The 12350-nt window shown below is 43.9% G+C and overlaps 1 protein-coding gene across 2 annotated transcripts; it reads left to right on the top strand.

The window, feature by feature from the left end:
* Positions 1–714: 714 nt before the first annotated feature.
* On the top strand, positions 715–12195 carry dnmt1 (DNA (cytosine-5-)-methyltransferase 1). 2 transcript variants are annotated; one of them, XM_031862309.1, is made up of 35 exons: positions 715–957; positions 1400–1436; positions 2060–2167; positions 2260–2488; positions 2617–2689; positions 2794–2884; positions 2982–3022; positions 3093–3150; positions 3715–3798; positions 4097–4206; positions 4337–4455; positions 4549–4641; positions 4720–4871; positions 5016–5203; positions 5443–5457; positions 5844–6024; positions 6445–6542; positions 6791–6935; positions 7024–7139; positions 7220–7421; positions 7500–7633; positions 7716–7895; positions 7986–8210; positions 8293–8485; positions 8821–8905; positions 8996–9136; positions 9235–9517; positions 9597–9738; positions 10095–10261; positions 10390–10567; positions 10761–10956; positions 11045–11208; positions 11459–11575; positions 11788–11881; positions 11952–12195. In XM_031862309.1, the coding sequence occupies exons 1-35, from the start codon at positions 911–913 to the stop codon at positions 11987–11989; spliced, it is 4524 nt and encodes a 1507-aa protein (XP_031718169.1). In that variant the 5' UTR covers positions 715–910; the 3' UTR covers positions 11990–12195. The 2 variants fall into 2 exon arrangements, with proteins under 2 accessions (XP_031718169.1, XP_031718170.1); XM_031862310.1 differs by lacking the exon at positions 5443–5457 and having other exon boundaries at positions 716–957.
* Positions 12196–12350: the final 155 nt, after the last annotated feature.

Below are 12350 nucleotides of genomic sequence, written 5' to 3'. Positions count from 1 at the left end.
TGGATTTGAATGTACAATATGACGGAGAGGATCCACAACCATGATTTGACAACCTGAATAAGACTTTCCAGATTATCAATGGCATAGTGCCACCTTGTGGTAGAATATGCGTATAGTCACATTTTTATTATATTTTCTCCAAAAGAAATTTAACAACAGGTCTACTCAATAAAATCATAGAAGATGCTCAAATTTACATCTGTATCTACTTATAAAAAAGTAGATACAGATGTGAGAGACACAAAGAGAGCCCCATTCTACTTCGGAACCACAAACATAACGTTATATTACAGCAGCAAAGTGAGTCATCTATAGCTGTTAGCCTGCATTAACACAACAACTCTAGTGTTCACTGCAAGCACAATGGCATCTATTATATGCGCTCATTCAAAAGTATAGATAAGCTGCATATACATTCTCATCTCAAATGCAGGCATTTATTGATATTATAGATCATTAGTAAACAGCATTCAGATTGCTTCCGCCTGGTCAGTCGTCCAAAGCATCTAGAAAACTGTCGGAGTAAGTCGAGTTAGTTTTTTTTTTTTTTTAAATACATATTTTTTACAATGCAATCACATGACCATCATACTTGTGTTTTAATAAAATATTTGTAGAACGAAAATGGGCTTCACATTCAGACGATGCAATCAGGAGGGAAATATTACGCAGCGTATTGAAAGTGTTTTACCCACACATCACTGAAGTGGTACAGTCCACAACACCCGGGTTTCCGCGCGAAAAGACGGCCCGCGCGCCTGAATTGCTTATAGTATCCATTGCTAGGGGACGAGAGGCAGACGCTCTGGAGCCGCGCTGTAGGGACCAACGGCCGGTTTAAACATTATTTTTAACTGATTTTAACGCGGTTTTATCGGTTTTATCTCACTCGTTGAGCTAGCTGTTTGCCATGCCATCCAGGACTTCCCCGTCTCTGCCAGCGGATGTCAGGAAAAGGTACGTAAACGTTTCTTAACCTGAATGCTAATAATGTCGTTATGTGTAGCATGCATGTAGCTTGAGGTCTTGGTCAAAAAAGCCACAACAACGTAAATTAAACCCCGTGTAACTAGCTGCTGTGGCTGTCATGAGCAGGGCTGCCCCGTTTTACATTGTTTGCTTTTATTAGTAGCTGCAGCTAGCGTTAGCTTGTTGTCACTTGACAGTCGGGACTGATGCTGCATTCGCTTAACATTAGCCCCCCCCCGTTAACGCTAGCCAGTTAGCATCTTTAGCCTGTCAATGGATGGAGCAGCGTGTGAGATTTGGCGCCACTCAGGAAGTTTTGTTCCCTATGTTTCTGCTAGCTCGCTGTCAACACGAGTTGTACTGCTATACAGCCGTGTCGGACAATGTGTGCGTGGATTAATATAACTGAGCGTTGTTTTGACTTTCACAGGCTGCAGGTGCTGGATGAGGACGGCTCTTCAGACGAGGTGGGTTCAGTGTCTGTTTATTCCTCTTGAACGTCTACATGTAGATAAGTGTTAACGTCACTCAGCTGCTCACTAAATGCTCTTGCTTGTGACTCTTCCATTTGGATTTCCAAAGACCACTGTACGTGATTGTAGGTTCACAGTGTCCTGTCGACTCAAATGGAAGCAGCACCCTTAATTGGTTTTCCCTTCTCTAAAATCTGCAATATTGTCTACTTTAATAAGTGTCTAGATGTACTTAAAAGCAAATAGATGAACTGTTCATATGCTGCCCTCAAGATACAAATCTAAGGGTTGCTCCATGGATGCCCTGCAGGTCATGAAATTAATATGGATCTAATATCTGAAACACAATCACAACCCCAAAGTATCATCAGTTCAGCTCTTGATGGTGTCATCTTGAAGATGAGTGTTTTTGTGAAGCATATGCTATCAATTGGCATCTCTGGTTATGTCACACGATGCATTTTAGGACAATAGTGTCCGTCAACACTCGAATCAAAGAAGTATAAATGTGGTATTTTAATTTCCCTGCCTACGGTAAACTGTCTTTTTAAAATTGTTCAGTGTTTTTAAAGTTGAGCTTTACTCTTTAGAGCTTTCTTCTTAAAATGCCATTCCAGGATCATGTGAAAGAGAAGCTGAAGTTGGTGCAGGACTTCCTGCATGTCGATGCTCAGGACCAGCTGACCAGCCTAGAGGAAAAAATGAAAAATTCAGAGATGTCAATGGTTGGTGACTCTTAAAGATATCCGAATCATAACTAATCCTGAAATGTCTCCTCATTATTTCCCCTGTGACCAATACGGTGTGCTTTCCTCAGGAGGTCTACATCTCTAAAGTACAGGCTTTGCTGGGAAAGGAGCTTAGTCTCGAGACTGGCGACGGCGTGGAGCAGAATGGAAAGACTGTCGTCACAAATGGTTCTAACAAAGAAAAGCAGAGTGAAGATGCAACCATGGACCTACAGGAGGAAGAGGAGGCTGTCAAGTCACCAACTGCTTCCAAAGGGAAAGGTGGACGCAAGAGCAAAACAAATTCTGACACTAAAAGTACGTTTTAGAGTTCTTATCAATATTTGTCATGCAGCAGCTGCACTCCCATATGAGAGTGATCCACAAACTAAATGATTTAAAACGAAGGTATAGGATGAACTTAGTCTTGTTTCTGTTCATTGCAGAGTCTCCAGCCAGTACCAGGGTTACAAGAAACGCTGGGAAACAGCCAACCATCATGTCAATGTTCTCTAAAGTGTGCGTAAATTAATTTTATCTTGTAATTCATACTTCTGTACTCTATCTACGACATCTTTTACATGTACGAAGGTCTTTATTCTGTTTTTACGTCTGTCTTGCAGTCAAAAGCGAAAGTCTGAAGACTTGAATGGAGAAGCTGCTAATGGACAGGATGAAGTGAAGAAAGAAAAGGAGGAAGATGATGTTGAGGAGGTGAATCATTTCTATGTTCCAGTGATGTTTAAACATAAAGAGCTGTGCCTGTAAATATTGTGTGTAACACTGCCCATACTTTATAAATCTGTTGTAGTCTCCGGAGGAGAAGCGTCTTAAAGTGGAATCGGATGAAAAGTAAGTCTCAACATTAGTGATGGTGATGTAGCTCACACAACATAACGTACTAATCCTTTAATTTATGCAGGGCTGCTGCTCCAGAAACATCCGAGAGCAAGGTCACGAAACCGGTTTCTGCTGCAAAGGTAATGACTTGTTATTGAGCTCGGTGTCTGCAGGTCCTTAAAGCCTCTGAACACCTGCACAGGTGTGTTCACTTAATCAGGCTGATTAGACCTCTGTGCAGGTTGAAGCCGGCTAATTAAACAGATTAATTGAAAACACCTGTGTGGGTGTTCAGAGGCTTTAAAGTCTTCAATTACATTTAGTAGATAATGGGCTTTGAAAGTCATTACGTAGTCTTACATTTGAATTATTGAAGTCTTAATTTCAACAAATCTAATTCTATGCATCTCATTTTGTCAAACTTAGTCAAGTTCTCCTTCATCAGAGTTAACACATATAACTCTGTCTACCACTAAACTAAATATATGTGTTGTGAAATACTTATGCTTACCTTGATGTTTGCCTGCTATGCTTATTTAAATATGAAAAGAGGATTTGTCTTAAATTTCATTAATATTTGTCCTAACAAGGTAATGAAAGCATTACATTTAATTCTGCCCCCCTGAGACTCATGTGTAAAGTGATTTTGTTCAGCCTTAATGATTCTGACTGATGCAACCTGTGTAATCTTTTATTTATTTAAGACACCGCCCCCCAAATGTACAGACTGCAGACAATACTTGGATGATTCTGATCTCAAGTTCTTTCAAGGGGATCCTGATAATGCGGTGAGAATTTTATTAACACTTGTTTATCTGTGTTCTTTGTAAAACCTCAATATATCTTGAATAGACTACCTTTTGCATGCAGTTTGTCACATGAAACCCTTGATTTATTTAATGTTTGTTTTTGGTGCTTTGAGCACAAGCCTTGTGCCATATAGTCCAATTGTATTCAGGAGTCATCTTGAAACTATGCGACTCTCACTAAAACACTCTAGATTGATATACAGGACAAATGTGTATTCATTTTGTATCTAACTTGAGCAGAAGAATGTGAAACCCTAAACGATTGTGCTCTCTTCAGCTGGATGAACCAGAGATGTTAACAGACGAGCGTCTTTCCCTGTTTGACTCTAACGAGGATGGATTTGAGAGCTACGAGGATCTGCCACAGCATAAGATCACAAACTTCAGGTCGGTTATTCTTCTTAGACTTCAGCGTTTGGGCGACACTTGTTGGGCTCGTGCTGCTGATTTCATGCTGCTAGTATGAAGCTTGTTGTACTGCAGCACCTGAGTCCGTTGTGGCGCTTGTGTCTTGCAGCGTGTATGACAAGCGAGGACACCTTTGTCCGTTTGACTCTGGGCTGATCGAGAAGAATGTGGAGCTCTACTTCAGCTGTGTGGTCAAACCCATCTATGATGACAACCCGTGCTTGGATGGTATGAAGTCCCACATTTCAAGAATGGAAACATTGTAAATGTTCTTTACGAACGAGCCGACGTTAACGTGTGTGGTATTATTCATTTGTTCAGGTGGTGTTCCGGCCAAGAAGCTTGGCCCCATCAATGCTTGGTGGATCACTGGTTTTGATGGTGGAGAAAGGGCTTTAATTGGCTTCACTACAGGTAGCAAAGTTTCCTGCTCCAAATTCTCATGTTTTTCTCTGTATGATGTTCTAATGGTCATCTATCTTCACTCTCCAGCTTTTGCCGATTACATCCTGATGCACTCCAGTGAGGAGTACGGACCCATCTTTGCTGTGATGCAGGAGAAGATCTACATGAGCAAGATCGTGGTGGAGTTCCTCCAGAAGAATCCCGATGCGTCTTATGAGGACCTTCTCAACAAGATTGAGGTGAAGACTCGTAGTTATTCACAACAGCGTCCTGCCAAGTTTATGTATTTGACATTGCATTCCTCAGTCTCGCACTGAGGAATGCAATGTACTGTAGCTCTTAAAACCAGGACACCAATCGGCTTCTGTTTCCCCGGTCCTCAGACAACCGTCCCTCCTGCAGGGCTGAACTTCAACTGCTTCACGGAGGACACGCTGCTGCGCCACGCCCAGTTTGTAGTGGAGCAGGTGGAGAGCTACGACGAGGCTGGCGACTCTGACGAGCAGCCCATCATCGTTACTCCCTGCATGAGAGACCTGATCAAGCTGGCAGGAGTCACTCTGGGGAAGAGGTATGGCTGAAAGATGATTAGGATTTATTGTACCAAGACAGCTTTCCTTAGCTGCTTTAGGTCAAAGTGAAAACAACATATTTAATGAATGAAAACTCCCCATTTTCAGCTTCACCAAGTTTTTCTGGCAGAAGCACCTTTGCAACACAAATGCTTCAGGAAGTTCTCCACTTTTTTTGTGCATTTCTGCTCCTTGTTCTCCCTAATGTCTAACATTCCTTTAACATTTCCTAACGCAGCATGCTGCTGTACTGGTAGGTAGGCCTTCTGAATGCATCCTCAGCTTGTATGGTGGTGTTTTATTGTGAAAGAAGCTAAATGGACCAAAAGAGCATTATACCAGAGTTCATGCTAGATTTTGTTTATTTTTATTCATGCCAGCTGAGATCACAAACTCTAAACCATCAGTCGTAACACTGCGTTAGTGTTTTCTGTGCAGACCAGAGTTTGTTAACGTTGTTGGCCGGTTGAGTCTAACGCGAACTCTGCATTGAACATCTTTACTGTGTCTGTTTGCTTGTTTCTTGTGTTGCATGGCCTGATGCTGTGGTGATTTGATGCATCGCTCCACATCTCATCGAGTGTTTGGTCCATTTGGCTCCACAGTTTCCTCTGAACACAAACTTTATTCTGTTGACAGGAGAGCTGCCAGAAGACAGGCCATTCGTCACCCAACAAAGATCGAGAAGGACAAGGGGCCGACTAAAGCGACCACCACCACGCTGGTGTACCAGATCTTTGACACCTTCTTCTCCGACGAGATAGACCAGAACGATAAAGACGTTGCTGCGGCCAAAAGACAGCGCTGTGGTGTTTGTGAGGCGAGTCTAATTGGTGTTTAAACGGTGCTGGATCACTTTTTATTTCCAGTGTCACCTGTGCATCTGATTTGTGTAGAAATGTTCCGATCGGCTAAGGTTAGCTCTCATATGTTGTTTACAATGTGGCATTATTGTGGAAGAAATAGGATGCATGCGTGTGTAACCACAGGAGTGTAGTATTAGTTCGCACATGTGCAGTATGGATCGGGTAGTGAGTGATGTGTGGTATTGTTCCTGTGTGGCGTGAATCAGTTAAGTGATGTCTGATCGGCGCATAGACTCTCCTACTTTGATACCAGATGAAGCATTTCAGACCGTATCGGTCGTGTTTCTGATACTGGTGGCAGAACTATTCTAAATTTGTGTCCTATATAATACGCTATGTTTGAAATGCTTTTTCTTTCTTTTTATTGTCTCCAGGTTTGCCAATCTCCTGATTGTGGCAAGTGTCCAGCTTGCAAGGACATGATCAAATTTGGGGGAAGTGGCAAAAGCAAGCAGGCTTGTAAGCAGAGAAGGTAAGAATGTCTTCTGATCGGTTTATTCTGTAAGCGATGTAACTCTGCAGCCTTCACGATATGTTTTTACAAACTTTCTTTGACCAGTTTCTCACTTTTGTTGCTTGATGTGCACTTAACACCTGAACCTTGCAAACACCTTTAATGTTGAAGAAAAGATGAGAATTTTAAATTATGCTTTTCTGTACTTTGACGTGGACCCGTTTAGTCCTTAATTACTCTTTTGCTGACATGCATCATTTGTTTAGATGCCCAAACCTCGCAGTAAAGGAGGCTGAAGACGATGAGATCGTTGTTGAGGATGTTCCAGTGGAGAAGGCGAAGAAGGTTTCTCAAGCTAAGAGGAAGAAGCAGACCCAGTGTAAACTGTGTTGGATCGGAGAGGCTGTTCAGGTGTTTGTCGCCCTTACGTGGTTGTTAAAATAGTGTTTCTGTCGTGTATGAGGATCCAGCAGTGTGTAAATGTATTTGTCTCCTTCAGACCGAGGGGAAGAAGCAGTACTACAGGAAGGTCTGTGTGAATGACGAGGAGTTGGAGGTGGGCGACTGTGTCTCCGTTTCATCAGAGGATCCAACATTGCCTCTGTATCTGGCAAGGTATGACATTTTTTCTTAGACTCTATGACAACAAGTTGTCACTGTGTCTTGTGTGACTCTAACGACGTATTCACTCTCAGGATCGCGTCGCTGTGGGAGGACAACAATGGGAAGATGTTTCATGCCCACTGGTTCCATCGTGGGACTCAGACAGTGTTGGGAGAGTCCTCTGATCCACTGGAGCTCGTCATGGTGGACGAGTGTGAAGACATGCTGCTCAACTATGTGCAGGGCAAAGTTAACGTCATGTACAAGGCCCCGTCGGACAACTGGTCTATGGAGGTAAGCAAACTTGACAGCAGGAGAAGTTGCTGTTTGTTAACCAGTTTTCTTGACCTCATGGTTACGTTTGTATTCTAGGGTGGCCTGGATTTAGAAATCAAGGTGATTGAGGATGACGGGAAGAGTTTCTTCTACCAGTTCTGGTACGACACGGACTACTCCCGCTTTGAGACGCCTCCCAAGACCGCTCCATCAGAAGACTCAAAGTTCACGTAAGCACTGGCCACACATGTGTTTGTACTGTACGTGTGGCTTGTGTTGTTCATTTACCTTGTTGTGGATATGTTTCCTCAGGTTCTGTTGCAGCTGCGTTCGGACAAAAGAGCGAGAGGAACGGGAAAGGCCTCGTGCATTTGAACCCATCACAGACAAAGACCACGACTCCAGGGCTGTCTATGCTCTGGCCTGCTTCCAGGGGGAGCAGTTCAAAGTGGCAGACAGTGTCTACCTGCATCCCGACTCTTTCAATTTCACGTGAGTGAAATGATTCAAAATGTTTAATTTACTCAAACCTGTACGAGTAAAATGTCTACGAGACTCGCTGCCTCTGTTTCTGGCCCTCAGTGTGAAGCCAGCGAGTCCAGTGAAGCGCTCGCACAGGAAAGAGGATGTGGATGAAGACTTGTACCCAGAGTATTACAGGAAGTCCTCGGACTACATCAAGGGGTCAAACCAGGACGCTCCAGAGCCTTTCCGCGTCGGGCGCATCAAGGAGATCTTCTGTCTCAGACGCAGCAACGGGAAAGTTGACACCTCGGAGGTCAAACTGCGACTCTACAAGTTCTACAGGTGAAGTGCATCACAACTCGGGGGGGTTTGATCTGTCACTAACGATTGTTCAGAATTAACCAGCGTTCGTCTCCTCCACCAGGCCCGAGAACACTCACAAAGGGGTCAAAGCCAGTTACCACTCAGACATCAATCAGCTGTACTGGAGCGACGAAGAGGTGACGGTCAGCATGACGGAGCTGCTCGGCCGCTGCCAAGTAGAATATGCAGAAGACCTGAATGAATCAGTCCAGGACTATTCCAGCGGGGGACCTGACCGCTTCTATTTCCTGGAGGTAGAGTTAATACTTTATCTGCATCATTTCAGATTTGGTCATTTAAAAAAAAAAAAAAAGAATTTATACTGAGGGGTACTTCAGCTATACTTCTGTTGCCAAACTGTACACAATTATGAATGTCATTGTTTACAGGCTGTAAAAGGGTCTATGGAGTTAAATAATTCCATAAAATGCATTGTTTAGGTTAAACAAAGTGTACAAGTCTGTTACGAACTGTCTTAAGATGAAAACGTTATCAAAAAATCAAATGTGCTAAATTTGAAAGATTGTTGGCAATAGTTGAACATGCCTTCAATGCAGTGTGTATTCTTATACATGTTCCTCTGTCACAGGCCTATAATGCAAAATCAAAAAGCTTTGAAGATCCTCCAAATCATGCCCGCTCATCTGTTCATAAAGGAAAGGGCAAAGGGAAAGGTGAAAATAAACACGCATAGATTTTATTTATCTAAAATTGGTTTAATGCTCACTGAAGTCCTAATCCAATGATCCATTGTTCTCTACAAGGTAAAGGAAAAGGAAAGGCTGCTGCTGCACAGGAAGCGCAGGACTCTCGGAATGATCCACAGACGCTTAAAGTGCCCAAATATCGCACGCTGGATGTGTTTTCTGGCTGCGGTGGACTCTCTGAAGGCTTCCACCAGGCTGGTAAATGCCTGTTCCCTGCCACTCTCCAAATATATTGCACGTGCACAGATGTGTTTGCAGCTGCAGTTTTTATTTCCGTGCCTGCTGGTTTCCTTTAGGTATGAATGAGACTCTGTGGGCCATAGAGATGTGGGAGCCTGCAGCACAGGCCTTCAGGCTCAACAACCCCGGCACCACGGTGTTCACGGAGGACTGCAACGTCCTGCTCAAGCTGGTCATGTCTGGAGAGAAGAACAACTCTCTGGGCCAGAAGCTGCCTCAGAAGGGGGACGTGGAGATGCTGTGTGGAGGACCGCCCTGCCAAGGCTTCAGTGGGATGAACCGCTTCAACTCTCGCACCTACTCCAAATTCAAGAACTCACTCGTGGTCTCTTATCTCAGGTCGGTGTCTGAGTTATTGTAAACATGATTCAGTACAGAGCACACGAGTGCAGTTACAATAAGTCTTCCTCTGTTGCAGTTACTGTGACTACTACAGACCAAAGTTCTTCCTGCTGGAGAACGTGAGGAACTTTGTCTCATTCAAAAGCTCCATGGTCCTGAAGCTGACTCTACGCTGTCTAGTGCGGATGGGCTACCAGTGTACCTTTGGTGTCCTTCAGGTGGGTCTGACTCGGGTTATTATCGTGACCTAACACCAAAGTAAGCAGTGAAAAATACAAAGTCAATATAAACACCCTTTAAGGAAAAACTAGACTGAAGCAAAATTGCCTGGTTTCAAATCGATTTTTATCCAGGCATTTCCATTAACTCATGAGTTGAACCACAGATATTGAACGGACTTCACATTCCACAAGATGGTGCTATACTATTAATCTCATTGTTTTTCACATGAAGTCGAGTCCTGTAGACTTGAATAACAAGAAAATGATTTTAAAAACAACCCTTTGCTCACAACAAAGTCTCTGTTTCCCTCCCTGATTATTGAGGGTAACCTGCTCGCTGCTCTCCTCATCAGGCCGGTCAGTACGGTGTGGCTCAGACCCGCCGCAGGGCCATCATCCTGGCTGCTGCTCCTGGAGAGAAGCTGCCTCGCTACCCTGAGCCTCTGCATGTGTTTGCTCCCAGAGCATGTTCTCTGAACGTGGTGGTGGACGAAAGGAAATACGTCAGTAACGTCACACGGTAATGTCAACGCCCTCTTTACCATTTAATGATCTCTAATCCTAGATCACAGACTGGTACACCTCCTCACATGGATCATAATGTCTTTTATCTGACATATACTAAACTGAATGGTCTGTCTTGAACAGAGGTAATGGAGGAATCTACAGAACCATCACTGTCAGAGACACCATGTCTGACCTGCCAGAGATTCGTAATGGAGCAGCTGGACTGGAGATCTCCTACAACGGAGAGCCTCAGTCCTGGTTCCAGAGGCAGATCAGAGGCACGCAGTACCAGCCCATCCTCAGGGATCATATCTGCAAGGTGAGGTGTAAGACCACCAGAGTTTTCTCCTCCACAGATCTTATTTCAGGCATCTGACCAAAAATAAATAAACTTGTAAAAATGCTGACTCATTGTTGGTTTTGGGACTCATTCCTGCAGCACTCTGTTTGTTTTGGTAATGTTTGATCCTAACGTGATCGCTAAGTTTCTAACCAGACCTCTTGTGTCTCAGGACATGAGTGCTCTGGTTGAAGGGCGCATGCGTCACATCCCGTTGGCTCCGGGCTCTGACTGGAGGGATCTGCCCAACCTGGAGGTCCGGGTGAAAGACGGCACCATGACCAAGAAGCTGCGTTACTCGCACTCTGATAAGAAGAATGGCCGCAGCAGCACCGGTGCCCTCCGAGGAGTTTGCACGTGTGCAGGAGGTACGTAGCTCTAGTTTTCTACTTGAACAATGCCTGAGATTAATTTTCTGTTTCTGAGGCAGCTCTGACTATGTTGGTGTCGTTGTAGGGACTCCATGCGACCCTGCAGACAGACAGTTCAGCACACTGATCCCCTGGTGTCTGCCCCACACCGGGAACCGCCACAACCACTGGGCCGGGCTCTACGGCAGACTGGAGTGGGACGGCTTCTTCAGCACTACCGTCACCAACCCTGAGCCCATGGGCAAGCAGGTATGTCAACCTCTTATACATGAGTCTGAGGAGAAATCAAATTACAGCCAAAATATTTCACAAGTGTGCTGCGTTTCAGACAACTCAGAGGGAAATGGTAGAGTTCACAGCATTAGTATCATTCCTCATTATGTCACTTTTGTATAGAGACAAGGAAAACGTATACTAACAGGACGGCGATGAATTGATGCCTTCGAGGCCTGTCATCTTTTTGGCGTTTTGAATCTAAATGTGATTGTTTTGATTTCAGGGTCGTGTTCTGCATCCTGAGCAGCACAGAGTGGTCAGTGTGAGGGAGTGCGCTCGCTCGCAGGGATTCCCCGACACGTACCGCTTCTTTGGAAACATTCTGGACAAACACAGACAGGTAAAATCACGCAGATGGAATTTGAACATTGAAGAGTTAAATTCATATTTTGTGATATTGCTTTAATTGTAATGTTTCTACATTTGTTTTTTTTACTCTTCCAGTACGCTATCTTTATTTCCTTCATTCGTTGTATTCAGTGAACATCAACATCATCCTGCCTCTGACCTTAAACGGTCTGGTTGTGTAATGGCTTCTTCCTATTTGAGCAGGTTGGAAATGCAGTGCCCCCCCCACTCTCCAGAGCCATCGGCCTGGAGCTGAAGAAGTGTGTGATGGAGAGAATAAAGGAAGAACAAGCATCAGGTGACTCTCCTCTCCTGATTCATGACCCAATGAATATGCTGAGTTACTGATGTTTCTCTCTCGTCCACAGAGACGGTGAAACGGGAAAAGATGGAGGTCTCTGAATAGTTCCTAGTTCCCTTCCAGCAAGAATCGGTTCCACAAATCTTGATGCCAACGTTTCTTTTAACCAGCTGGTTTTAACGGTGTCACATGGACATTCTGTGCCGTGCCATTCAATGTTTTTGTTTTAACTGGTTTTAATCATCATGTGGAATAAATTGTATGTAGTTTTTATATGTGTAATATTTCAAATAAAGCTCTTATGAAATTGATTATTTGTAGACTTCATGTATTAACGTTGACAAGAAGTGAAGTTAATAAAGCAGTTATTACGGTTAAATATACATTTTTAGCTATGTTCACACCTACAATCTCTTGGATAAACTATGGCTATGGTTTAGTTCAGGGGTCTTCAATGTTTTTCAGG

This window comes from Anarrhichthys ocellatus, unplaced genomic scaffold, assembly GCF_004355925.1.
Source record: "Anarrhichthys ocellatus isolate YVR2014 unplaced genomic scaffold, GSC_Weel_1.0 scaffold26, whole genome shotgun sequence".
Lineage (NCBI taxonomy): Eukaryota > Metazoa > Chordata > Actinopteri > Perciformes > Anarhichadidae > Anarrhichthys > Anarrhichthys ocellatus.
Note: the sequence above shows the minus strand (reverse complement) of the source record. Positions and strands in the feature narration are given on the sequence as shown.